The sequence below is a fragment of the Ixodes scapularis genome, unplaced genomic scaffold (assembly GCF_016920785.2).
Source record: "Ixodes scapularis isolate PalLabHiFi unplaced genomic scaffold, ASM1692078v2 PGA_scaffold6__148_contigs__length_123643588, whole genome shotgun sequence".
Lineage (NCBI taxonomy): Eukaryota > Metazoa > Arthropoda > Arachnida > Ixodida > Ixodidae > Ixodes > Ixodes scapularis.
This window is the reverse complement of record NW_024609881.1, coordinates 49,467,396-49,495,360: the sequence shown is the minus strand read 5'-3', so window position 1 is coordinate 49,495,360 and position 27,965 is coordinate 49,467,396. Positions and strand designations below refer to the sequence as shown.

General features: G+C 44.2%; 1 protein-coding gene across 1 annotated transcript; it reads left to right on the top strand.

Moving 5' to 3' along the window:
* Positions 1–246: 246 nt before the first annotated feature.
* LOC115315687 (venom metalloproteinase antarease-like TtrivMP_A) lies at positions 247–25,393 on the top strand. Its single transcript, XM_042294580.1, is given in 13 exon segments — positions 247–301; positions 1,200–1,378; positions 6,429–6,521; positions 6,629–6,755; positions 7,416–7,466; positions 9,677–9,807; positions 11,231–11,302; positions 11,817–11,959; positions 16,648–16,670; positions 21,100–21,176; positions 21,178–21,215; positions 23,727–23,885; positions 25,342–25,393. Coding segments are annotated over 13 exon segments (1,200 nt in total).
* The last annotated feature ends 2,572 nt before the right edge of the window (positions 25,394–27,965 follow it).

Genomic DNA, 27,965 nt, shown 5'->3' with positions numbered 1-27,965 from the left:
GCGACATGATTAATTGGCTTTCGTAAATTAACCTTTCAAGAGTGACATGAGGCATCGCGTGACAATGGAGAAAAAGTTCAAGGAGTAAATGCATTTTTTTTTTTCTGAACACTTCCGAAATGTCATACCGTTGTCTTGTTCTAAATTCTAGAAGACCGCGTTGATTACGAGTGTGACTCGGGACGACTATAAAGGTCCGGGAGATTGCCAAAAGCAACGCGCACTGGAAGGTTGCGATCAGGCAGAATGCCAGAGGACGTATGTTTCGTTGTAGCACTGATGCTGGCTGCTGTCCTAGCAGGTAAGTGTGACGCTGCCCGTGGTTTTAGATTATAAACGCCATAAACCAAGTAGCCTATTTCGCGATGAAGTACCTAGATTATGCCTAAACACGCAAGGCTCTGTGGCGAAAGTTTGGTGGAAACTGACCTACCTCAAATTTGGTTCAACACATTAAAGTACACATCAGAACTAGTAACCAAAATTGAAAGTAACAATAATTCTTTTTTTTCTTCGCGCAGTTGTTTGTGTTTTAAATTTGTTCTGAGAGACTAATATGCTCTGCTTGACAAACTAAAAACCTGACGTTAAATGTTTAACATGAATATTACAGTGCGTTTAAGGCGGATTGTACGAATTTCAATTGTGCGAATTGGATTTTGGGTAAACTAACGCAAGCAAAACAAAACGAAAGGGAAAAAGAAACGCCACAACTACTCTATACTTTAGACTGCCTGATCGACTTGCAGTTTAAACATAGTGTGACGTAACTTCACTGGCGAGCGAGGGAAAATGTGAAGGGTGGTTTCGGTCTAATTATTCATTTGACCTTTTCTCAATAACCATTTTCAATTCAGAGGCAGTAAAAAACATGCCGGAAAAAGCGATGCCTGGATATTCCGAAAGCGTGTTGTTGATTGGGTAGCTCGAAAACCCTCCGGAGTTCTGCTTTACCAATACGTTGGTGGTCTGCGGAACCATGAGCAATGGGCCTTTTTTCTAAAGATCGTGGAGCAACAGTGGATGCCGTCATTGCTGGGACACGAAACGCCCACTACGAGCTCAGAGTACGTGATGAGCAATGGCGGACAGGCGTTGGAGTGGACTTTTGGAAAAAGAGATATTGTGAAACCTCGAGTTCTAGAATTACTTTCGAAGCCTGTGCATACCTACCCTAACCTACCAATGAACGTATACAGCTGCAGGGCTTCCCTCGGAGAACATTGTGTACCCCAGAATACTTCAATCGAGAGATCTGAATGGCGAAAAGACGCTCTACATTCGACCCGGACTCGTGCTGAGCCTCGAAAAGAGCAGAGTGTTCTCAGACAACTTTATTTTCTCAGAAGACGACGGCGTAAATCGACACGACAAACTCGTGAGTACATTCCAGTCCTGCTGGTTTCAACAGGGGTGTCGTGTTCTAGGCTTTACAGAATTTTCTAAATAAACGCCGTGAAAGCTGCGCTAATCCTGTCTCTCGGGTGAGTTATACGGGCCGGAGGACATAAGAAGGGAGGTTATGATAAGTCGTATACACAGCTTTAGATTTTAATGAGCTTTTCAATCATTGCAAATAACCATAGTGTTTCGGTTAGAAGGTTCCTGAGCGTCATCGAATACCGCTAAATAAGACAATTGTAGAAAAATTTGGTGCGCGTGCTGCCTTTATCTAAGGCCAGATTCACGAAACGATATTGCTACACAACAGGTGCGCAGACAAAACTTAAGAAAAAATCCGCATTCACGAAGCGAAAGTACCGCACGTTTTGCGTAGGTTACGAAGGAGTGCTACTACAAGTCCAGATGTGTCTTACGCTCGTTTTACGATCGAATTCACATGGCCGGCAACATCGCTCGCTTTTGTCGTCGCGACGATAGACCAATAGGCATTTATGTTTCTATGTGCTCTCCGAGCGCGTCCCAACTTGAAGCAGGAAGAGAAGACAAATGAGTTCCAGAGACTGAATGCCGCGCAGACGAACGCTGGACTGGTAGTGATACCCGGGAAAAGCTACAGCGGCAATGACCGACCAAGCGATCGCCAAGAGCTGACTAGGAACGCTCTAGCAAGGTACTCCGACGCGAAGATTCTCTGACGGTCCCTGGCCAATACCGTATCCCCACTATCGGCTGGCTTGCCGAATGTAATATGCTCGAGTGACCTTTGCTGTATGAATAGTTTCAGCCGTGACCTGTATTTGCCTGGAAGAGGGTCAGTATCTTCCACTTGTCGTCCCTTGTTTTCCGAATCAGCGGTGGCGAACGCTCTCGTCGGAAGGGGGGTCCACTTCCCTTGACTCTTTTTCCCTTTTTTTATAGAGTTCAAATAAACGCCGTATGAATTGATTTGCGACATGGGTATGTACACTTTATTTAGATGTCCTTTTTATTCCGACATGACGATACACCAACACATGTTGAGTAAGAGCACTTTTCGCCAGCTACGCTATTCCAGTTCAACCTCCCTCTATAGCGAGCATCACGTCAGCACCGAGTTGAGATTGTCTAGTTGCCCAGTAATTCCTATAATTGCTTGTATAAGATCGCTCCTGAAGCGGTTACCAAGACTCAGTCCAACAGCGCAGGACCAGCGCGGTTCCGTTCTCAATGTGAAGGGTTATCTACACAGCTCTCGCTGACACTCTTGCAGTTCAATCGTGTCCTCTTTTACGTCATCTTCCTCCTAAATCCCCGTGGCTACGAAGAACGCCGAGGCGATTTATTTTGATGTGCGCCGCTTTGGAGAGCCGTGCAGTTCATTTTGTTTCAGCAACGATGGCAGTTGTGTTGACTTCGTAGCGATCGAGTTCGAGCAATCGACCATGGCGGTTATCCTGTCCTCGGCCGTGCTGGGTATTCGTGCCCATTTAAATCGAGTTCGTTATTTTGACATTATACCACGCGGACACAATATCCAATCAACAGCTGTCGGAAAAGGCACGTGATTTAAGATCCACGTGCTTCGATCATGCCGAGCTTTCCGATTGGTTGTTCGTGTCGCCGAAGACGCGGTCGCTACAGCAACAGCCCGCTCTCGCGGTAATCGGGACCTCGGGGGACACCAGACGCTCTTGTCTTTCCGTATGAGAACCGATTTCCTCACGAAATTTTCAGCTACGTTTTCGTAAGCTATAAGAAGTTCGTTAATGTGGCCTCTGCATGTTGTCAAAGTGTATGCAACTACGACGCACCCGCGCGGTTTTAATCCGGAAGCATTAACTGTTCCATGGAGCGAATCAACGTCATCAGCTTTTGAAGCCGCGCCAAACGGCACCTTCCCCTGTCCCAATGGAGTGAAGCTTGTCGTCTGAAGCAGAAATCTGATGGATAGGCTTCCACTGGCTGGTACACGTCAAAGTTGCACGGAACTAGATTCCCATTGGCTTACGCGCGGCGTAGTTCCAAGGAAGGTCACAAGACAAGCCCTCTTCATGGCGACGCAGCGCACGCAGCGGCCCGGCCGCCGGTAAGAGTTGTGGGCCTGGCCGCCAAATTCGCACGGGCAAACTCTGGAGAGCCTGCACGGCCGAGCTGAGTGCGGCATGGGCAATTCACGAGAGCGCTTCCGGCCGTCGGTCGCTACCTCGGCAGTAGCGAAACATGGCTGTCCACGCTAGTACGCCGCAGACGAACTAAAGAAGCCAAAGAACGACATTCATACTTTCGCATTCACAACTCGTAAGAACTGCTTAAGTGTCCTCGGAATCTTATCCTTCTCTCATTACTTGCGTTTTTTTTAACGCTAGCCTTGCGTCTTTATCGCCGGTGGACACATTAGCGCCCTTCCACACATCCAACTTTCTCCAAAACTTTCTAAAACCTACTTATTTAGCGCGATTCCATAACGCTCAATAACTTTCTAATATTGGGAGGCCCGGTGTTCAAGTCCCGGCTCCACCAAAGATTTTATCTTTTTCCGGCCTCGTAGATTTTGTGGCATTTAATAAACTACAGTTAATTCATCTGCACATTTCGACTAAAGCCCATATTCATTTCTACTCAGTGAAACGGTTAATTAACAAATCAGCTAATTATTCGACTTATCATGACGATTAGAACGCTATATTATGCACACCTGGCCGTATAACTTCCCATGACATACCGCATTAATAAAACTACCACCGCTTAAAAATACGTACGGCCTAAAAATAAGATTTTTAGGTACATGCGATGTCGTACCACCAAAGATTCATCGTTGAGGCCAGAGAGATGTGACGAACGTAACTGAAAAGATCTACGAATTCACACTGAATCGATCGTTGTGATCTTCGTAAACAATGACACGAAATGCACCTAATTTTAGGTGCCGTTTAAACATTTCGCTAATATTTCATGCAGTATCGGCTGGCATAAAGTAGGCTAATTTTAAACGTGAAACGTCTTCACCATAGTCATTACCCCTGATGAATCCTCTACTGGAACGACTTAAATGCTTTAGGCTAGGTTTCGTAGGTAACATCCTTTTTTGGAGCTGTAAAATGTCGCCATGATTCGTTTAAGACGGATGAGACCGATGTATTGAAAACTTAGCAAATATAATTACGTTTCATTACTATTGCCAGTAAAGTTAGCTCCTTTAAATTAAGGTAATCGTAATTACAGCGCGCTTTCACTCGTTAATGCGTAGTTTAAAATGCTGATTTGACTGCATTGATGTGTGATGTTGCCAACTTGTATATTCGATTTATATTGTTCTTTTATCCGTACCAATCTTGAGTTTTTTTCTGCCGTTTGGAACTGTACTTGTACAAACCAAGCAGCGTTGCAAATGAGCGTAGACATTCATTTCATTATTTAGGACTGTTACATTGGCCGCCCTGTGTATTATGATTATGCGAGACTTCCCCCACAATGTGGTTTTCCTACGCTAAGATCGAGAATGCTGGAGCGCGATCTTGTTTTCTTCGTAGACGTGTTTGCATACCGTCTAATTGACTGCGCAAACTTCGTCAGCTACTGAATCTAGATGCCGCGAGTAATTTTAAGTGTCAGTCCGACTTTCTCAGTTGGAAAAAATAAAAACTTAACCAGCCCCTTAACGGGATACGACATTTTATACACCTTAGGTAGAACCAGTATCGACATCTCCAACTCATACATTCAGAGGTTTAGGTCCTATCTGTCTAATATTTAACTATTTATGATGTACGCTTTGCAAAATATTTTCTGTGAGTTTTATATTAGTTTTTTTCATTTTTTTATTTTTATATTTAAATCTTGTTTAGTTATAGTGCAAGTGCCTTTGTTAATTACACCATTTCAGCTAGTTTCATAAGCCACATAATTCATTGACCTCAAAAGCATATATTGATGCATTACATGAGGGGGGGGATGACAAGAATTTGGGAGAAGTCGTGACTTATTGATATATGAGAAACTTAAAAAAAAAAATTATTGACCATGGCAAGAACAAAAACGCCAAAGTGTACAAAAGAGGAAAACGTGCAATCAATTGCACACACATTGTGGAACTCGAACACTGCAAACACTGAAGTTAACAACAATACAAAAACCGTCATGGAATAGCAGGTAAACAAAATAACTCTTCACAACTCTGTTTAAACAATATCGGGTCTGATAAAACCACAACATCACTGGGGAGACTATTCTATTCCTTGATGGCTACAGGAAGTGATGAAAACATGAACAGGTTAGTACGTGATTTAATGGGTTCCATTTTGAAAGAGTGATCAAGTCTAGCAGATATGAACAGTGCCGGTGAGCAGAGAAATGTTTTGAATGATGATCCGTCGTAATATATTTGATGAAAAAAACACGAACGAGCAATTTTCCGCCGAATCTCTAAAGGGTCTAAGCCCAGGCTTCTCTTTAAGTCTGTGACACCTGTGAAGGTGGAGTACTCGTGACAAATAAATCGGGCAGCTTTAGTTCCAGCGCTTCTATATTCAAAGTTAAATAGCTTTGGTGATGATTCCATATAATACTGGCATATTCTAGTTTGGGAAGGTTGATTTATTTATAATCTAGCAGCTTCGTTATTTCTGGAGCGGAATGAACGTTGCGTTTTAAGAAATTGAGCTTCTTAGAAGCATTGGGGATTGTGCTCTTTATGTGCGTTTTCCAGGACAAGTTGCTGGTAAAATGAACCCCTACATAGTTATTGGATAACAAAAACATTGAGTGGTCATCGAAGTTTTTTAATGTGTTTTCTGTGCATCATCATCCAAAACGTTTCGCTGTTCGTAAGCACAAAAATTATGATGGTGATGATAATAATTTTATAAGGTCATAAGTTTAATTTGCAATGTAAATGGTGGCACACAAAACATGAAACTTCTTGGTAAATTTGTAAGTGGAAGGTAGGCATGGTGAGTTCAATATCAAATCCAGAATAGTTTTCGGGCAAGCAAGCGTTTGCGAAGTTATTACAAAATTTATCTTATCGTTTCAAACATTCCCTGCAGATGAATGGCAAGGACCTAGAAAACAATTTTTATCAAGACAGAAACCGCGCCTCTGTTGTGTTTGTTGATGAAGAAAAGGGAGCTGTGGAAGTGGTATGATTTGCTTCTCGTTTTATAGAACCACGTCTAAGCTTTGTTTAAATATATCGTTGCACACAAGGCCTTTTCTAATGTGTGGCTTACGCCCAATTTTTTTGTAGAGAGGAATCCTGAACAACAAATTCTCAATCGAGCCAGTCGCATCGAGTCGCAGGTCAGAAGATGATCTCGTTGCTCACAGATTATTAGATCTTGAGGACATCGATAATCCACTCGGCGACAAATCTGGTAAGACTCAAATCAAAATAAACTATTGGGGAAAATTACCTTTCAAATGAATGTAAGCATATTTAGTGCCCAGTATTTATTTAGTGCAGAGTAATTACAATGTGAATATTTGCAGCAAATTTGGTTTACGGATGGATAAACGGATAATCTACCGCCCTATTATCGTCTCTGGTCTGAATTGCTCGCAGACGCGCTTTTCGTGACATCTCTTCGGAATCGCAGTGTCAAACATTCTGGTGAAAAAAGAAATACTGCGTTACTTTCGCAGTGCAAAGCTATTTTTGCGTCATTCCGCGTTTTTATGACAATCCTCAAGCCCCAGCACTTGTGAAAATTAAAATCGGGCAGTGATATTCGTGATTTCACTACACACATTATTCTGAAAATCATTTGACCACGATTTCTTTGCCAATTAGGTTTTTTTCCGCACTCGGTTCTCATTTTTTGGAAGCTCGCAATCTTAACAGGAAATTGAAAACATGATCGGGCGGCATTGTGCAAATTGAATTTTACTTAAACTCAAAAAGCACTACTTCAACTTTACATTTTAATATGACAGTATTGAAAATATTATTTATTTATTTCATTACAATTTTAAGTTATTACAATAGGAACAATATTATACTAAATTATCATACGGTGCCATGCCTTTTCACACAGTTCAAGATCTAAGCCTCTCAGCACAGGATGTCGGCCTGTCCACCCCTGAAGGCAAGTGACATTATATTTATCTATTTTATTATCGTCAAGACCCCGAAGGTGTTACAGAAGGGAGAGAGAAGCAGTCAAGACAAACAAGTGTAAATTGACAAAACATGAAATACAAGAAGATACAACATAGTTTATCGTATTGTCTTTAACCCTAGACTGGGGCAGGTGGAAAAATGTTTTCAGTGGTAGAAAAAGAAAGAAGGACAGACAGGTCTCTAACCAGATTCGTGCATGCCATTGCTTCTTTCTTAATTTCGAAAACAAGTCGATAAGGATTCGTTTGTCAATTAGCCTTTACAAGCACCCGGTTCCCATCTCTTGGAAGCTCTCAATCCCAGCAGGAAATTTCAGATATGTCGGTGCAGCGTTGTGCAAATTGACTTAAACTTAAGCCCCAAAACCACTGCTTGATTCTTTTTTTCTTTTTTTTTTTTTTTGGGGGGGGGGGGCGGGGGGAAAAATGACCAAAGAAAAATATGTCTCTAACTAGACACGCGTCTGTCACCGCTCCCATGCTACCACTGAAAAAATTTTCCTTTATTCCGTCCCAGTCTTGGGTTAGAGTCATCACGATTAACTTCCACCAGGTCACCCGCGCATTGACTGTGTGTACTCCAACGAATATAGATTAACGTAATCGGCGTCACTCCACGTCCAACCACATCCGACGATATGCGATTCGATGAAGGGCCAATCAAGCAGTGCCAAAATTGCATCGGTTTGGTGCTAGTTGTCTTTGTGCATTGGCTATCGTCGACTAAAGCAATCACGCACAGCGAATGCGGCCTGATCACGAACTTCATTCTGTGCGCGATTGGTTTAGCCAGTGATAGTGCCCCGGGTGTCGGCGAGCAAGTGCGTGCATGGCCGAGTGGTTACCGCACTCGACCTTCGCGCGGTAGGTGTAGGTTCGAGTCCAGTCGGCGGACTGTCCTTTTATTTGTCCTTTCAATTTGGCCTTCTCGTAAGTTCGGGAACATTCTCGTCTGATCGAGTTCCGAGTATTCTACGCACCGAAAGTTCTACGCCGAATGATCCAGAAACCCATGAGGGTACATAAGGCATCCCGCAAGGCGAGCGGAGTCAGTCCTTTCCCAGCGTCCGACTCTGCTGCTACGCCGACTTCAACGCCCGCGACGCTCTGTCGTTATCTTCCCGTCCCTTTTTGATTTCGGCACAAGTTCGCCCCATTAAAAGTTTCAGTTTTTTCTGTTATTCCTTGTTTGTCACCTCGTCATTCGTGACAATAGCCAATCCACAAAGACGACGAGTGCCGAGTCTTTTGTCGTTGCCTGATTGGCTGCACCGGATCGTGGCATTGATTGCGCTCGGACTTAAAAGAAAAGAAATCATAAAATAGAAAGTGATCTTAAATGGCGACTTTGAAAACGTGGCCGTACGTTCATTATGGCGATAGAGGTCGGCAGGTGGTTCCATGCAGCTCTTGTCTTTGGAACAAATATATAAAGAACAAAAAAAATTTAGAAAGAAAATAAGCAACATCTCCTTTATGACGTTAGTTTGTGTAAGAGAAGTAAGACGTCAGTACGAAAGAAGCCAACTTTTTATTGATTGATTATAATGGTATATTTTTAGAAAGAGAGCTTGTACCGATAGTCTTTTGAAAAGGACAAGCTGGAAAAAAGTTAAGTTTACTTTACTGATGGTACGCTCGATAGACGAGAGTGGTTAGAAAAAATGAAACTCGCGTCGGCTGTTTTGAAATTATGCTAGGTAATTAGTAGAAAATTCGAGGCTTGGATCCCACACTGAAGAAGTATATTCAAGTTTAAAATGGACAAGACTTCTAGACAGCAGAAGTTTTAAAGTTAAAGGTGCCAAGAGGAAGTTATGTGCGAAATACCCAGTCATGCGACTAGTGTTGTTAGTAATATAATTGACGTGTGTTTGTAAGTTCAGGTCAAAGTTTATTTGAATTCCTAGTTACTTATTGGATGCTATTTTTTTCTAACGCAAAATCTGCAATTGGGTAGGCGCATCCCCTTCCAATAAAAGGATTGCGCGAAATTCGCATTCCTTGACACATATTAATTGCATTAGGACACATTTTTAATGTATTACATTAATTGTGATCTTTTGACAATTCAACTTCATCGTGTTTAGTACTCCGAGCGGGATGGTGTAACGACATATTGGCCTAAAACTATTCGGAATGTGTTGGTTTTTAGTGTTTTTTTTTTCTTTTTCAGCGACTGGAAGAAACCTCGAGAACTTACCGGAAGAATTTGTCGTAGAAGTCAGAATATTTTCAGACCCTTCCTTTGGCCCAAACAAAACCATGGATGATTTAATCCAGTATTTTGGCCTTGTAATGAGTAAGGTATGCAAAATTTGCCTTATCATAGCTGTCTACATATCTTAACTGTGACCTGTAATGGCTCGAAACACCTGGGGCTGCACGTGCTGTTAATTTTGCAGAAGGCAGAAAAACGGGTGTAATCTTTTAAATCTGAGAATTGAATGCAAAACATTTAACGAAGAATGCATTGCCGGCGTTTTAAGAAAATGTTTCACACAAAGACGAGGCAAAAAAAAAATTGTGGCAATCAAGAAGTTCCGTTTAGTTTAGCGAGGCGTGAGCCAAATCTCATCTGCTAAATTGATCGAAGCAGAGTGAGACGCAGTCAAAGTGAACGCTCACACATCACTCTCATTGGATGGTGTAAGCGATGGTGTGATCATAGCGAAAAATAATAGTTTTCTTCATGGTAACCCCCCTTTTTCTTAAAAGCCCCGTCAAGCAACATTGGCGGTCGCCATTACTTGGGCAAGAAACATGTGACTGGATCTGAATCCTCGCCGAACGCGGACGCGGACGCACACCTCGTGTCCAATACGAGCTCCGTAGATGTTCCCAAATAATGGCGGAATTGGAGAATTGGCCCAGCAAATATAGTGCGCTCCTTTCGAAAGGAGTCTATTGGTATTATGAGTCTCGCTACCCACACAATTACACCAAGGTTTATCATCCCGAAAACACATTCGACGTAAGATGGTTTTGTCAGGTACGGGAATAGTACTGGTGCCATTACTTTGTTTACAGTAATGTGGACTGTTCCACAATGCTTAAGCTAATAAAAATATAGATAGCGACATATGTAGCTCAAAGTATGGGTACATAATATGACGACCTGGTGTTAGCACTAGGCGGCCATAATCCTCAAGCCAGGGTTCTGTTACAAATCCGCCAGTCTCCAAAAGATCGCGGATTCAAACCAGCGTCCAATAGGGAAGATCAGCTCCCATTTTCCATAGATTAAGGTACACCAACAAACATTTAGTCACATCAGTTCGTTTTTCATTTATGTCTGCATTGTGTATTGGTGTATGTTATTCTTCTTGTGACAATTTCATTCACAGTGTTGTTTCATGAGCGTCAAGATCGGGATCGCAGAATCAAGAAACGTTCCGGAAACTGTAAGGACCCTCGTCAATCCAGCAAAAGAACTAAATAAGTTTAGCTGGATTGACGAAGGAACTATTCGGTTCTGAAACGCATCTTGATTTCATGAACCCCACAGAAACGCCTAACCACGGTAGGGAAATGTTGTTTTATCTTATTACTCGGAAGTGCTTGTTTAAGTGAAAATTATGAACAAATACACGAAGAAACGGCCAAGCCTCTTGGGATCGGAAGCCTAGAAATCGTACTGCTCTCTTTCTTGGTCAGATATTGCCCGCCTGTGAAGTTACTGCCACCGGGGTTAGTATCAACGTTTAAATATTATTTGTACCTTTTTTAGGTGAACCAGTATTACAAACAACTGTCCAAGCCTAAAGTGCAGTTCATCGTCCTGAGCATTACAAGACTCACGGTACGTTGCACAACATTATTCCGCCTTCGCATCGATAACTCAGTGCCGCGCTAGGGTACCTGGGACGCGTTCCCGACTGGTTTGTTTAGCGTCGCATCCCGCCCACGCATGACAAGCGGTCCCAAATTGGCAACAAATGACACCACAGGAGCCGGGTTGTCATGTCGCATGTGGCGATCCCGGAGGTTGGTGCAAGAAGTGGTGGCGAAAAGTACGAGCCAACGCGAGTGCCGCTTTCGTCGAGGGACCGCAACTCATAGGTGCTGAAGTTTCCGAGGTCTGCCACGCAAAAGAGCGACTTGCAGCGGAACAAGCATCTGCCACATCCACGTCCGATGCTGTGACACTGCTAGGGTCGCGGCGGGCATGAACGTGAGATGTACAACGTCATCGAGCGGAGATCGTAGGACCACTTTTTTTAGATGGGGTATAAACACACCGGTCGGAGATGCGTTCCGGGCACCATTTATGCTGCCGCCTCTGATCCCTTCACGTGCCTGTCCCTTTGTTTCAGAACTACACGTTCACTCGTCTCATTCCCGATCCTGAAGATGATCGATCGCTTATTGATCTATGCGGAACCATGGGCAGCTTCTCCAAATACGTGAACGCAACGTTGACGAAGGACACGCAGGATGCTGTTATCTATGTCACGTCGTAAGCTAACTAAACTCCCTACTTAATAACAGAGTGTTTAGTGGATTGTTTCCATACCTCCGATAACAATACCCGATAACGATACGATGAATGCACAAATGCGTAAGCGTGTTATCGAATATCGTTATCGGAGTTATGGGAGCGATCCACTAAAACCAGTGTTGGCGGGAAAGCGTTACGTTTTTGGCAACGTAGTATCGCACCATCGCAGATTCTTTTCGAAGCAGTAACGGCTAACGAACTTACGTTACTTATTTTCGGTAGCGGATAACGTGGTTGCATTACTCGTTACATCTTGTCAAGCCCTCAAACATGCTTTATATTTATTTGCGTCTTTGCGCCAAGCACGCTCTCTTCTTCAGTGTAGAAAAACGCTGTCGCCGTCGATGACGGGTAAATAAACGCCATTCAAAAGTAACGTAATAATAACGCGTGCGTTACTATTCTAACGATAGTCGTAACGCGCTCCTTTTATTTTGAGGTAACGTAGATCGGTAATGCGTTCCACTTATTTTCAAGTTACGAGTAGCGTATTTTGTTACATTTTCTCTTCGGTAACGCATACAGACTGACTAAAACGTTTTAACAATGACTCAAAGACCTGGCAACTGTTTTGTTTAATACGCGTCATTGGGGATGAAAGCGGTCTTTGTTTTTTAATCGCTGGCCTATATAGAAGGTGCTTTATTAAATGCTTACAGAGTGTTAAGAAAAACCTCAAAACTTTCCCTAGTGCGCTCTGGGCTGGTCAGCTAGTTCACGACCAGGACATAATATAGTAATTTAGTCGTCACGTTAAGTAAATGAATTAGCAAAGATTTGTGATGAACTTCTTTATAAGTACAGATAAACAAATGATTCCAATTAGACACTTGCTCAGCCCATCGAAAACCAATAATTCGGTAAATTTTAGAGGCTCGGAACACGTGGGCAGAGCAGTGGTACGCTTAAGTTAGCAGTCGTTCAACGTGGCACAAGCTGGAGTGCGAGAACGTGCCCTCGCGGATTTTTCGTCTCTCATCCTCCGGGTTTTCCCGCCGCTATCCTTGCGCCCGTCACACGAACTTTACCGCACCAACGTGCATCGCACGCGTTTCAAGGCTTTCTAAAATGACTGTGGTTTTCGATGACGCTCAGCAAGGTTTCAATTGAAACCATGCGTTTATTTTGTTAAGTAAAAAGATAACAAAGAGATTCAAGTTAACTATCTAACCTATCGTGACAATTATCCTTTCTATTTTTCCCCCCAATGCCATGTAACTCAAATGCGCAGAGAGCATTAATGTAGCTTTCACGGATTTTTAAAAAAAGATATGTGAAGCTTAAAAGGAAAGACCTTGTATAGCGGAAAGACTGCTAACCTGGTGTCTTTCGAGTGTATCACTCACGAATCCTTAGATGACCACATGCCTGTACGAGGCTCTCTCATATTGAAACATGCAGAGAGGGCATACGAGACCGAATGTCTGCAGTGTGGGATTTCCCTCCATGTGCTCCGAGTCGCGCTGTACTTGCCCAGACTCTCACGGATCCACCATTTTGTCTTTTTTAGAAAGTAGTATATCCCTGAGCAACACTTAATGTAAAAAGAGCAGGCGTTTTCCCATACTTGGTGTGTGCACTGCGGGTGCGCAGAAACCCGATTCCTTGAGAGGAAGCATCTGCGCATGCGCAATGCCGACAGCAGTGCCACCCCTTTTGGCAGGACAGGAAAGTTCACAGATTGGGAAGTGAGACTGTCTTCATGGGATCCACATTCTGTGGCAGTGAAGAAAAAAGGTTAAAGGGGGGGGGGGGGGGGGGGGGGGCGGAGTTCAGTCTTTGCGCTAATCCGCCAAATAATTCCGGACTTCTAAATGCGCGAGCATTCATTTCCCTGCTCCATGCAGTCGTCTTTGTTTTGAACTGAAGTGGTTTAGTAAAGCCGATGCGCGGTGCCCGCCGTGCACTTTCACTTTTGTTCGTTCGTTCGTTACCTCCACTTCCCCTCTTACAAGGGAAGAGACTTCCAGCACGCTTCCAATAACACGCCGCGTGACCGGGAGAAAGGGGGATCGAACGGCCGTGGCTGGGGTACAACTTACGCGACAGCGTAAAACCGAGGCGCAGCGACGATGCCGTTTCCACGAAACCAACGACACCCGGGACGAAGAATTACCTCTTTGTAGACAACAGTACGTGGACCATAGGCGGCGGTCGGAGGAAGCTGCGGTGGCTGCATTCGAAACTACCGACGCCCTGGGAAACAAACTGGCTCTCCGAACACAACAGTGGGCCGACCGTTACGAGGTTGAAATTGCCACCCTTCGCTGAGACGGAACCATTGCGCTAAATGGACCATTTGCAGTATTCCCAAGCGCCCCGGCCCGCACTCTAGGAATCATGGGAACGGTGTTTCTTCAGCTCTCTAGTGATGGGCAATTTTCTACCAGCTCCATGTTTACACAGACTTTGAGCGTAATTCGAGGTCATCCTGAACAATCATCTGATATACCCCAAGGACATGTCATATTACTTTTAAATTTGCTCGTCAACGTCAGCATTTTTGATACTGCGCACGCGGGCCACCTTTCAACCTGGCTGAGCTGCAGAAGTCTCTTACAATATTATCATTCTCGTGATTGTTGTTTGAGCAGAAATTGCTTAAAAAGCCGATAATTTACAACAACAAAAACAGGATTTAGCTCGGAGTCCGCGGGGCTGTTTATAGCATTTTTAGCGTTTCTAACTTAATATCAGCATGATAATAATGTAAGAGGTTTCTGCAGCCCATCCAGGTTGGAGGGTGGACAGCATGCACAGTATCAAAAACGCTTAAATTAAGGAGAAATTTAAAAAGCGATATGACAGGTCATTGGGGTACATCAGGCGCTTGTCCAGGGTGACTCCGAATTACGCACAGAACCTGTGTAGCCAAGAAGAGGGTTGAAATTACCGATCACTAAGGGGCTGAGGGAACACCATTCGCATCATTCTTTTTGCGCGGGCCGGGGCAAACGGGGGATATCGCAAATGGTCTATACTAGCGCATTTTGCCGAGAATCAGATTAGCGACAGCAAAAATTTTGGCATATTTTTTTGTTTGTTTCTGTTTTAGTTTGCGTTTTGGCTTGAAAGCCACACAGTTGCTACACTTCATCTTTTCGTATGAGGATCGCGGTGAAGGGCGCTGATCCGCAAGCGGAGCACATACAGTTACTCTAACGGTGTTCATTGCTCAGCGCCCTCCGCGACGGCGCGGAACTAACTACTCCTGGTTCGAGGCTAGATCCGAACACGACCTGGTCGCTCGCTCCCCGTGGGAAGAGCGCGGCCAGAGTTATCACCTAAATGTTTTCCTTGCACCTTGGTCTGGACAGAAAGGTGGCAACTCGCAAGGTGCATCGGCGTCCACCTTTCCAAAAGAAAAAAAAAAAACGAAAAAGATCATAGAAACGGAGAGACACGTTGACTGTGGAAAGGAAGTAATGCTCAGAACAGCGTTGCGCCTTGGTGTTTATGTTTCTGAGGAGAAAACGTTTTGGTCCTTGCTGTTGCTGCTTCCAAAGATCGAAGCTGTTTCACTGTTTTCTGTAGCTGTAACTGTTGATTGAATCGCCGCTCCCCTTCCAGATGCTAGACTTTAATTTCTGACAGATTATTAAATCTGCTGATATATTTTAAAAGCAGGTTGGATGCGCAACACTGTGGCAACAGATGCAAGTTCTAAAACATCCATCGGCCTTTGTATCGCTTTCTTATCCGATCAGTTGTACAATGAAATTAAGGCGTTTTAAAAAAATTGCACACAACTCTACAAAACTGAACACAAGAAACATCAAACAGATCTCAGACTAAATGCTAAAGAAAAAGAAGAATAAGGACAAAGAGAGGTATAGACAAAATTTTTGTACACCTCTCTTTGTCGTATTTTTTTTTTGTTTTTTTTGCGTTCAGTCCGAGATGAAAAACCAACTAGCCTAACTTACCACTCAGCCACCAAACAGACTCATTAATTGGTCACTTTTGCTGACGTGCGAATTGGGTATGTTCTAGTGGTAAATTTGCTTTAATGAACCATTTACGGTCCCCAAGAAAATGTTGGAACGAATGTGGGCATTGGTTAAAGAAATACATAAAACCAGAAATCCCGAATAATTTATAGTTACTTTGCTCATTTTGTTTGAGTTCTCGAGACGAACTTCATAAATTATGAAGACGATCGTTATGTGAAAACCTGATAAAGGAACGTTACAGCGCTTTCTGCTACCTATTTTTCTTGATTTTGACTTCCCACATGAATGAAACACCACAAAAATAATTTATCAGATTTGCCCAGGAACGAAAAAATAAATACTTCTGTTTGGCTCAACTTTCGTTTGCGGAAAAAAAAAAATATATATATATATATATATATATATATATATATATATATATTTATTTTTCGGTTTATTCTTTAAGTTACCGCGTTGTTTTCCACGCACTTTTCACGCAACCTGACTTTGCGTATGAACCGAAAACTGCAAGGAAAACATATCGGTTCCGCACTGGAGCAAAAAAAAAAATATATATATATATATTTGCTCCGGTTCAACTTTGCTTTGCGCGAAAATAGCGTTTTTTCGGTTTTCGGTTTACGGTTCGGGTTCGGTTCAATACCCTGCAGGTTAGTAGTACGACTATACCATGCTTTCTGTTTTTCCCCGCAGGCTCTTGAATGGCTTTATTAGTGGTACGTACAAGTTTTTTTATTATTCAATCGATAGTCAAGTAAAAATCTTGGAATCGCCTAGCTGAAAATAAAACCATAAACGGCAATGACGAACCACTGATCGGCTGCTATAAAGGGTGATATATAAGCCACCGTTAGAAAAAAATAAATAGAAGTCTGAATTTGGTTACGAATAATATTATTTCCAATACTGAAGTATCCACATCACAAAGAAACTTGTGCGCTGAAGGGGATCTGATTCGCGCGTGAAGTAGATTGTGCCAATGCCGTTTTTGTAACGCGGTCATATCGTCCATCTCTCGCATATCACTTGTCTGAGAACGCAGTTGACGTAAAGTCGGTTTCACACACTTGCGTTTGGTTGCAAAAGAGTGCGTTGTGCAGTCTTCTGATCGCTAGAGACGAGGGAATACACTAACGCCAATTGGATAGCCATGGGACACCCGAAGATATCCGTATTTACTTATTCTTTCGCTCGTCGTTATCTCACCCCGGGCATGAAAAAAAAAAAAAATAGCGATATTATTAACCACCATTTCTCGTGGATAATACGTACATTTCGTCTCACAAATACTCCGGAACATTCCTTCCGAGGAAATGTAGCTCCAGGGCGACCTCATTGATGGCAAAAGCGTGGCAGAGGGCTCTCTAGAGAATCAAGATTTAAAAAGAAACAAAGAGCAAGCAACTGAAACCACAAATAGCGCTTGCACATTAAAGGGACACTGACACCCCCCAAAAAATTTTCTCTGTTTTTTGCCAGGCGCTTCATTATGGTGTCGGAGGACTACCCAATTAATATTTTGCAACAGAGTAGGGTATTTTTTTAATAAAGCGAAAAGACGCAACTGCTCGAAACCGAAACCGAAACCCGACAGAGGTCGGAGAAGTAGAGAGAAGAGAGAGACTGGCGGAAGTTACGTGGCTACACCCGACCGTGCGTTTTTTTTTTTTTGGCCGAGGCTACATCCACGCGCGGGGACGTAGCCAAGCCGGGAGGAGATAAGGCTCCATCCACGCAAAAGGTCACGTGAATTATAATTTAAGGACATACTTTGTTTTTATTTACATATTACGCTTTCTTACAAGTAAATATAGGATCTAAAAATAAAGAGGTTACATTTTATTGTTGTTTTAAAGTTAATATATCACTTGACCTTACTAATTCTTAGACAATTTATCAATGTTTCACTGTTTTCTAACACTGATAGGAAATATCATGCGTCATAAAAATAGTATCCGTAGGTGTCTTTATATTTATGTTGTCCAGGAGTCACACACACGTGTGGGCAGCGTGCGTGCCATCCGTGCGTGTGGGCGTGCAGCCTGCAGCCATGTGGTGTGGGCTAGTGTGGGCTTGGTTGGCTTGGCGCGGCTGCGGCCTCTGGGGCCTTGGCCCATGTCCACATCGCTGCTGAGGCGAGGCGGCGAGGCTTCGCCGTGTATGTGATTGGCTTAATTCGTTTAAGGCGTTGTAGTGTGAGCTTATGTGCATCGAAGGGGGCAAGTGCGAGCACACGCTTCGTATGTTCTTGACTTGCGCGCACGCTCGCTATCTCACAAAGATTGTGCGAGAAGGGAAAGCATGCATTAGACTCAGTAATAACAAACCTATTGAGAGCATTCAATCGAGAAAACTGGGTAAAAGATTCCAGAAACAGTTTATTTCATGACAAATAAAACAGTAGCCGATGCACAGATGCCATTCGTCCACAAGATCACCAATGAACACGAAGCCCTTCTTGCGGCAGAACTCCTGCAGGAGCCAGTTCACTCCTCTGTGCCGATCATTCTACGCCTGGATCACTGCACTCTGCCTACGCTGACACTCCAACAATAAGAACCTGTTCTCCCAACTCGGAAGAAAAAGCGATCTGCGTCGTCGGATTGCGTTCCAAGATCTGAGCGGCCAGCCGACGCTGGTGTTGTTTGTGCCAAAATCGAGCAGGGCGTCAGACACTTTGAGAAGCAAAGCCTCGATCCTAATGTTACTGAGCACCCGCACTTCGACAGCCACCCGGTTATTCGATGTGAAATACTGGGACAAGTATTTCACCATCGAATCCCCGGCAACCAAAACTCGAGGCATGTCAGAAGCGCGACCGTGTGAATACACAAAGTTTTCTTGAACAAGAAAACAATAAAAAAAAAAAAGAATACAAACAACACTTCAGATAAACCCGCTTGGGGAAGACCAGGCAGGAACAGCAGTCCGCGCACGGCAGGAACGCAAGGAGCAATGGCCACCGAGCACAAGGCAAAACAATGGGAGACAAGACCGTGGGTTGATTGCTGCGTGGACGGAGAGAAGACGGAAAAAGAACTGCTTCCGTCCACGCAAAAAAGTGACGTGGGCGCCGGAAGTGACGTAGTGCGTGGATGGAGCCTTATCTCCTCCCGACATGGCTACATCCCCGCGCGTGGATGTAGACACTCCCTTTTTTTTTTTCTCCTCTCCGTAGCAGACGACACGACATGCGGCGTGCGATGCGGCGTGCGGGAACTGCTCGCCGTGCGATTCTTTTGCAGTTATGTTTGTTCCGCTCGTTGTTCTGTACTCCAAGATGAGTTGTTTTGTAGATTGAGGAGTTGAAGATGAGTAGTGAGTGCCCCTGGTGAATTTCCATGAGCGGCTTTGAAAAGAATACACCCAAGATGTTGCGTGAAGAGCTGGCTCACATGTCCTGCATCCGAAAAAAAGTGGCATTGTGCGACAGAGTTTCCGAAAGATCAACGGGATCGGGACCAATGGTTGGCTGCAATTCCTGTAGAACACATACGGGCACCTCAGAAAGCGGACGCTACCTGATTTATATGCTCCTTGCATTTTGTGTAAAGTGATTACATTTAGTTCTCAGGTGTCAAAACGGAAATCCCATACCATTTAATTCAGCGAAGTACCGTCCACAACATTTGTTTGTTATTTTTTGTTTGTTTCTTCAGTGATTATTGCAAAAAAAAGAAAAACATATGCAAACATCAGAAAATGTTTGAAAAAAAAGAAATTATGTTTCACGGGGGATCGAACCCGGTCCTACAGCGTGTGAACCGGACGTCTTTCCCACTGAGCTACTGGGGCATCTCTATTGTGGAGGATCTCTTTCCTTAGTAATAATTCAGCCGGTAAACTAAGTTGGAAAGTTTGCTGTCGATTTTTCTCTAGCAAAGGCACTCCCGGGTCGAAGTCGGGAAGCACCACGCTTTGGGGACATTCGCACCAGTAAAGAAATCGTACGCGTGCATATTCAACTCGAAGTAGACACGTCGTGCTTGAAGTTTGCGCGAGCGATGTCTTCAGCCACGAGAAGGGAGCGACGGCTCGGCCACGTCTTCGTGCAAATCGGCTTGGTGGCCAGGCGTGTCGTACGGGATGAATACCAATTCTTTTGATCAGTCCCAAATTTCTCTTTTAACGGTAGACAGATTTCACCGGTACCGCGGACGACAGTTCTGAAATAGAGGTCCCACGCCCGTCGTCCGCTACCATCGCCGTCCCCGCGACGACGAACGCACAGAATGCTTCCGGTTATCTGTGGAACTTTTTTTTTTCAATCAACGTATTTACAGCTTTTTAGAAGCCACTACAGATGGGTTTCATATTTTTTTATATATTTAATATTGAGTGTGTGTGCCTTCAGTGACCCACGCCTTTGATTAAATTTGGTGGTCGCATCGATACCTTAGAAAACGGCCCGTGACTGCGAAAAAGAGAGTAAGCGAGACTCGAACCGGCCAGTTCTTGATCGGCGGTTTTCGGGCGGAAGGAAACCGAATTTCGAGCCGCAAATTCTGTTCTGGGTAGTTGAGCTCTCATATGTCACGTACAACTAAAAACCTTGGCGAGCATAAATACCCTGTCGGTGTCCCTTTAATGGCGAAAGCCTCCGGCGCCAATTGGTTCCAAGTGCGCATGCGTGGCGTCGTCGCGTGGCGTGGGAAAGCTGGAGGGTGGGCCTAAACGCTAGCAGCTGATCAACGCTTGCGTCACCTTGTCGCAACGCGTATTGGTCACGCGATCCACAAGCCACGTGACCCCGTTCGACCAGTTGGAAGCGTTCTGAAACCTAGAAGAGGTTGTTTTCCCGTCGTACGTGGTTACAAAAGCTCGCAGCCCACACCACTTATGAGAAAGGGTATGTTAGCAGATGCCCGAACCGTACCAAGCGGAACACACGCTGATGCATGGCTAGAGTATGGGGCAAAGCAGCAGACACGCCTGCGGCAACGCTGACGCGATTTATGTCGCGCTGCGTGTTTACACCAGTGATGACATTTAGCTGCGCTTGGAAGGGAAGGGGGGTGGGGGGCTTGTTTTCCAGCTGATGTTGTCGTTGTGCAGTCGTTCGGAGGAACCAAACGCCAGTACGCGAAGCATTCTTTCTGATTGCCATTTCTCCTCTGGTTGATGAAGCCTTGTCTCTTTTGTCAGGATGCGGATTTTCTTGCCGCGTGTGCGAGGAGAGCCCCATCACCACTCAAACGCTGACATTTGGCCCACCTGGAACATGGGGGGCCCTACGTCATAGCTCACCAACTGGGTCACCTGTGAGTATATCACCCTATTGTTGAGCGAATGCTTCGAATGTAACGGCGCAGTGGCTGCCAGGAACATGAACTATTGCAGAAATTAAGAGCTGTCTCTTGTGTCAGTCTCGTAGAGGGCGGTTTCACGTGACGTATTTCCAGATCGAAATTTGGCCAGGCGCGATGTTGATACATTTTTGCTCTATGTCTTTTTATCTACGGATTTCAGGCTCTCTCGAGTTTGTTTTGCGCTGTGATCGACTGTCCCAGCCAGAGTAGTCGGGAACATAAAAGAGCATCAGTTGGTACTTGATGTTTCTGCTTTCGGGTTAAGACGAGCCGGTGCTCGAAAAGTCGGCTCGTCGGCAGGCAAAATAGTCACAGAAAACACTGCCAAGCTATACCGCAACACCCACTCCCTCCGAAGAAACAAAATCAAAAGCCTAGTTTAAGCGTCAAAAATGCACTGGCCTGTCGTACTTAGTTATGTAGTCGACGGAGCCAGTCGCTATGCTTGCGCCTTTGACCATCACCAAAAATGACGCCAACAACTGAGCGTCTGCCTGCAGACTAATGGGAAAAGAGTGCCGGATGCTGTTCATAAACATTGCTGAACGCTGTTCACTGAAAATCAAAAAGCGTTTCGTGAAACCGCCCATCTGCCCAAGCGCGAGCCTGAAACGCGCAATCTACCAAGTAGGCGCGGCAAAAGCTTTCAAATTTCGGCATCTACGCAAAACTCTGTTTAGAACTAACCAACAATAAAAATGTACATCGAACGTTGCTGCATAAAAGGTTTTGGTTGCCATAACTCTGACAGAGTTAAACGTAAATTAAAGACCAGCATAACATTAATCAGAGGGCGAGGGTGGTGGCTTTCGCAGACTAATTAGAGGCGTAAAAAAAGGCACAAATGGAAAGCCACTTTAGGTTAGCCCGACTCTACACAATGTTGGAGACTACCCCTGTAAACAATTCTTTACTCTCGCTTACGTATGTGGGCTTTGCTATTGAGGTTCCATATTTTTGGATTTTTTTTTTTTTTAACTCGGGGGGTTGTTTTGTTTGGCCCGGGGGGGGGGGGGGGGGGGGGGGGGGGGTTGAGTTTTCCCACCAATTCGGTGTTTTTGTGTAAAAAGTTTTAATGTCTGAGAAAAATAGAGAGTTGGCAATAATAGAACACGGGCATGGAATTCCCCGAAAATTGCGGTAGACATCAGCGTGACCCCAAACACTTGAAAAACATTTCCGTGCCGATAAGAAAATAAAACGAGAGATAAGATGTGTAATTTCCAAGCAAGAAGAAGCTTCGCAGACAGTTGACTGCGCACTGTAGTCCAGGTGAGCGCAAAATGAAGCCGTAGACAACAATTTACTTCATGCGTGATGTTTGTATTTCGTTTCTTTATATTGACTTAACCGATTTAGGTGCTTAATTTTCAGGTTTTATTGGTATGTATCGAAAGCAAGGAACCCTAATTGAAGCATGCACTCGTAGTCAGTCGCCACATGAATGGGGAACACTCAGAAAGAAGGCAAACGCCGCGGTGTTTTTCTTTTGCCACTGCGTGAATAGGCCATCTGCTTGTGACATCAGCTGCGCTCTCATTTAGGGGAAAAAAAAAGTGCACCTCTGGGAGCCCCCGCCTTGCTACCGGAGTGTGAAGATAGTATGTTAGTCAAGCCTCCCGCGTAACTCTCAGCCTGGCAAAACGTTTTTGTTTGGCCCAGCCTGGCCCAAACAGAACATTTTCAGTCGACTGTAACCAGAACAAAGTTTGGCTCCTTACCAACGAAAACCTGCGTTTTCCGTGAGGTTTTCCTGTGTAAATCATCATATCATAAACACCTAACTCTAATTTCTTCTACCACTACATGATCATTTGATCGGAGTGCAAACTGATAACCACCCAATGATTCTTTCTCGTCGATCAACGACAAAAGTTAAGACAGCTACATAAATTGCCCCCCCTTCCCGTTTCAGTGCTTACTGGTGTTTTAGGGTCTTTCCTTTTCTGATAGCTTGATACTTCAACGTAATCTTGAGGTATTTGCGGAGAATGTGGTTCTAAGGAAAGTTTTTTTGTTCCATTTTTACTCCGTTTTACTCTAAATCCGTACGCAACCGACACTGCGAAGCGCAATTTCGTCTGTTTTTTGACAAAGGGGTTGCGATGATGTCAGAAAACCGAGCTCTAATTGGCTGATCGAAAAACAAATCAGTGGGTAGCCCTTGAGGAATCTAGTGTTGAGGTCGACCCACTATCCTTCCAATCAAGAACCAATCAGAACTCGGCATCGTTGTGACGTCACCTCGACTCCAGTTCAAGACGCGGACAAACTTGCGCTCCACATAGTATCTGATGGAGCCAATCAACCGGCGCCAAAAGTGCATGGTCACGGTGCTCGTCGTCTTTGTGCGTTTGACGTCACTGGCTGAATCAATCACACAGAGTGAATGCGCCTTGATAATGCGATGTCTTTATCTTTTTCTGTACGTCTAAAAACAAAAATACGTAACTACCGTTTCAGGCTCGGAATGTCTCACGAAGGAAGTCCTCCTGAGTATTACACACCGGGCAATAAAAATCTCCGTTGCGAAAAGAAGGACTTCGGATCTGTTATGGGCTCCGGCCAACCACCGCACTATTTCTCGCATTGCGTTCAAGACCAGGCGAGAGGATGTCTGATGTAAGACAACTTCGCTCATACTTCTGTACCGTCTTTTTTTCCGGTATACAAGTCGAACAGGCGTATAATTCGGACCGCTTTATATATTTATACGGCCGGCGCGGCGAAACTGTACGGAAAAGCCCGCATGTGTGTATCATAATGGCAGTATATGTGTAATCGAAAGCAAGTTTGAATATACTTGTCAACGATTCGAACGAGAAATATAATACCGTGGCAAGTTTCCGCGGTTAAAGACCGACGTACAACCTCGGCTTTCTGCGAAAAAGGTACTCCTCTTAGTTCTTTCTTTCTTTTAAGCTGCGAGGGGAGCCAAGTTGGCGCAAGGTAAATAGTGGAGAGGATATAAGAGGAAGCGGGCAAAAGCGGAAAGCGAGAAATGTACGTCGGCGTTTAAGGTCCATGCTTATAGAAAAATAAATGCATGCAAGTTTGTTTCAAATAAAGGAACGGAAGTAATTATAATATTAATAAAATGACAGCGGTTTATGGTGCGGAAAAGTCGATATATTGTTTCTAATATTCGCAGTAGATTGATGCTAGTGTAACTAACAGCTTAAAAGATTGTCCGGTAAAATGTCGTTTTTCAGAAAACTGTATAGATTATAGTGTCCTTGCTTTTAGTTATACCATCCGCACATTATTCGAATTTTTAATTTTCCGCCATACAAGCATTCTTTTTTTTTTAATTTTGAAGAAAGCCTAACTGCTCAGATTGCACCCTCAAAACACGCATGCAAAAGAAGATGCGATATATATATATATATTTTTTTTGTCTGGGATATGTACGAAAAAAAAATTTAATTGAAGAATCCTTCAAACTTTAAGAAAATATTTTTTGTGAAGCAATACATTTTATTTTTGCTGATATTATTCTTTAAATTTCTGGAATTGGCATAAAATCTAGGCAGTTAAAAAAACATTCTAAACAAACTAAAATCACCAGGCGTACGTAAACCGTTCTTAATTAGAACGCTTGAAACCAACTGTTCTGGTTTATTGAGTGAAGAAATTATCTGATTGTTTTTTATACTGGTACAATCCTCCGTCTAAGCGCGGCCACAAAGAAAACTTAGTTGTTCTGTTTTTTGTTTGTTTGTTGTTGTTGTTTTTGGAAAGGAAGACGGTAGAGTAACTGTAAATGCTGCACCTGAGGAGCAGAGTAACGGTGCGGTCTCAAATCTCGGCCACAGAGTATTGTGGGCAGCAACCATCGCTCCCGCAGGAGACGTGACGGGCGCCACCATACGGCAGACACTCTGATGCTTGACTTTATCCGCTGGAACGTGGGGCCAAGTGATCAAACTGCCTAAGTTTAACTTGACGTTTTCTTTGATGATCGCTAGAAAACACCTGTTTTATAGAAGTAAACCTCGAAGGCACGTTTTACCCGATCTCCCCTCTTTTTGGAGAGGTGTTACACTTCCGTACTGACCAAGTGGATTTCCATTTTCAGGACAAAGACGAAGCAATGCTTTGAACTGACGGGGGGCAAGAAAATCTTCTGAGAGAAATCAAAACCCACCAAATTGTCAATAAAATCAGGATTTTGATTGTTCAGATTGTTCATTTCGTGTAACAGATAGCATGACGTTTCGTACTTGAACTCTTCAATGCTTCCTATTAGCTCTTTTTGTGCGGTTGTATACACGGCGCTTGACATTATTGAAACACACACACACACACACACACACACACACACACACACACACACACACACACACACACATATATATATATATATATATATATATATATATATATTAGGGGTGGAAGCGGGCTAGAGCCTTTTGTAGCAGGGCTGGGAGCAGCAAAACTCTCACTTTGGAGCAGTTTTGGAGCAGTAAAAGGCTCGCTGTAGAGCAGCTCGGGAGCAGCAAAATTAAGTTTTGTAGCAGTAGAAGTAGGTTTCGGAGCAGGTCACGGAGGTCAAACAGGTGTCTAAAAGTGATTTGCTTTTGCTAAATGTAAAAATGTAGCAAAAATATATGCATGCACATTCCAGAATAATTTTCAAGCAACATACATACATACCTTTTTATTTCTATTACATTGAAATGTGTAATATTGGCGATTTATGCAAAGGAAAGGCTTTGAGAACCACTCCGGCGGCAGGCAGAGTCATGATAGACTTTATATGGGAGGCCCCGACAATAAAAGCACAGCTTGAGCCACGCCAGTACAAAACCGTCTATTTAATAGACCGATTGTAAACATGTATCCAGAAAACTCAACCACTGCAAGGTGTCAGATAAACTACCTTCGCCGACTACAGTTTTTGTTTAATAAAGAATACACATGTTCAATCACTGCTTAAAAAGCCCTATATCAAGTTTAGTAACAAAATACAAGGCTAGTGACATTTGAGAAAAATTCGGATGTAAAATAAAATGTTTATTTTATATCTTTAGAATACCACAGTCACTCGTACATATGCAGCTTTAAGCATCGACTAGAAGAGCAACGCAACCTTATGTACTCCATAAAATGTTGTGCATTGCGTGCCTCCATAAAAAAAATTAAGGTACCACAACATGTTTCAAAATAAAGCAGTCCTTGCTGACCTGTTTTCATTAAATACAAATGTTCTTAATCCCTCTTCATAAAATACAGTAATCCCTACACCCAAGATAACATACAAAGATATATTATTGGGGCTCGGGACCTTGGTCAGGTGCTATTGAGTACCTTTTGTCCCTGCCACCCCACTTCAAAATGGCCAATAAAATGAAATGAAATGAAATATCTATATTACTTTAGATGGAAAAATATATTGTCTTAAAAAAAGTGAAAGCTGCTTACAACTCCCTGTAACGCCGAATTAGAGCGCAGCTCTTGAGGAGGAGGAGGGAAGGGCACTGGGGGGGGTTAAACTAACCAGGGGGGGTCACGTGACCTTGGGGGTCACGTGACCCCCAATGCCGATGATGTCATCACTGACGTCACTGATGACGTCATCAGTGACGATGACGATGCGGGTACCGATGACGTCATTAGTGACGTCACTGATGACTTCACCAGTGATGATGACGATGACGATGCGAATGTCGGTGACGTCATCAGTGACGTCGCTGATGACGTCATCAGTGATGATTACGATGACGATGCGGATGTCGGTAACTTCATCAGCGATGATGACGATGACGATGCGGATGCCGGTGACGTCATCAGTGATGATGACGATGCGGATACCGGTGACGTCATCAGTGACGATGACGATGACGATGTGGATGCCGGTGACGACATCAGTGACGTCACTGATGACGTCATCAGTGATGATGACGATGACGATGCGGATGTCGGTAACGTCATCAGTGATGATGACGATGACGATGCGGATGCCGGTGACGTCATCAGTGATGATGAGGATGACGATATGGATGCCGGTACGTCATCAGTACTGATGACGATGACGATGTGGATGCCGGTGACGTCATCAGTGATGATGACGTCATCAGTGATGATGACGATGACGATGTGGATGCCGGTGACGTCATCAGTGACGATGACGTCATTGGGGGGTCACGCGACATCGGCGGGGGTCACGTGACCTCAGGGGAGTCACGTGACTTCGGGGGGGGGCTCGCGCGGTGCATTATGAGACATTTCCCATGACGCACCGGGGTCACGTGACCTCGGGGGGGGTCACGTGCCCCCCACGAGGTCACGTGACCCCGGTGGGGGGCTCGCGCGGTGCATTATGGGACATTTCCCATGATGCACCGCGCGGTTACGCCGACGCCGACGCCGACGCCGACGCCGACGCCGCTCAAGCCGAAAACGGGCCCCTAACCCCCCATTCACACTGGAAGCGGATCCGCGTTCGCGAAGCGGTTGCGAAAGCGGTTGTATAAAGATCCAGTGCAATTGCACGCGCATTTGATGTCATCGTGTGCGCGTGCAATTGTACTGAATCCTTATACAACCGCGTTCGCAACCGCTTTGCAAACGCGGATCCGCTTCCAGTGTGAATGAGCCCTAACAGCTGCGCTCTAAAATATCACAGCCACTAATACATATGCAGCATAAACACTGACTAGAAGAGCCCACAGGCTTACATGTTAAAAAAAAGGGTTGTGA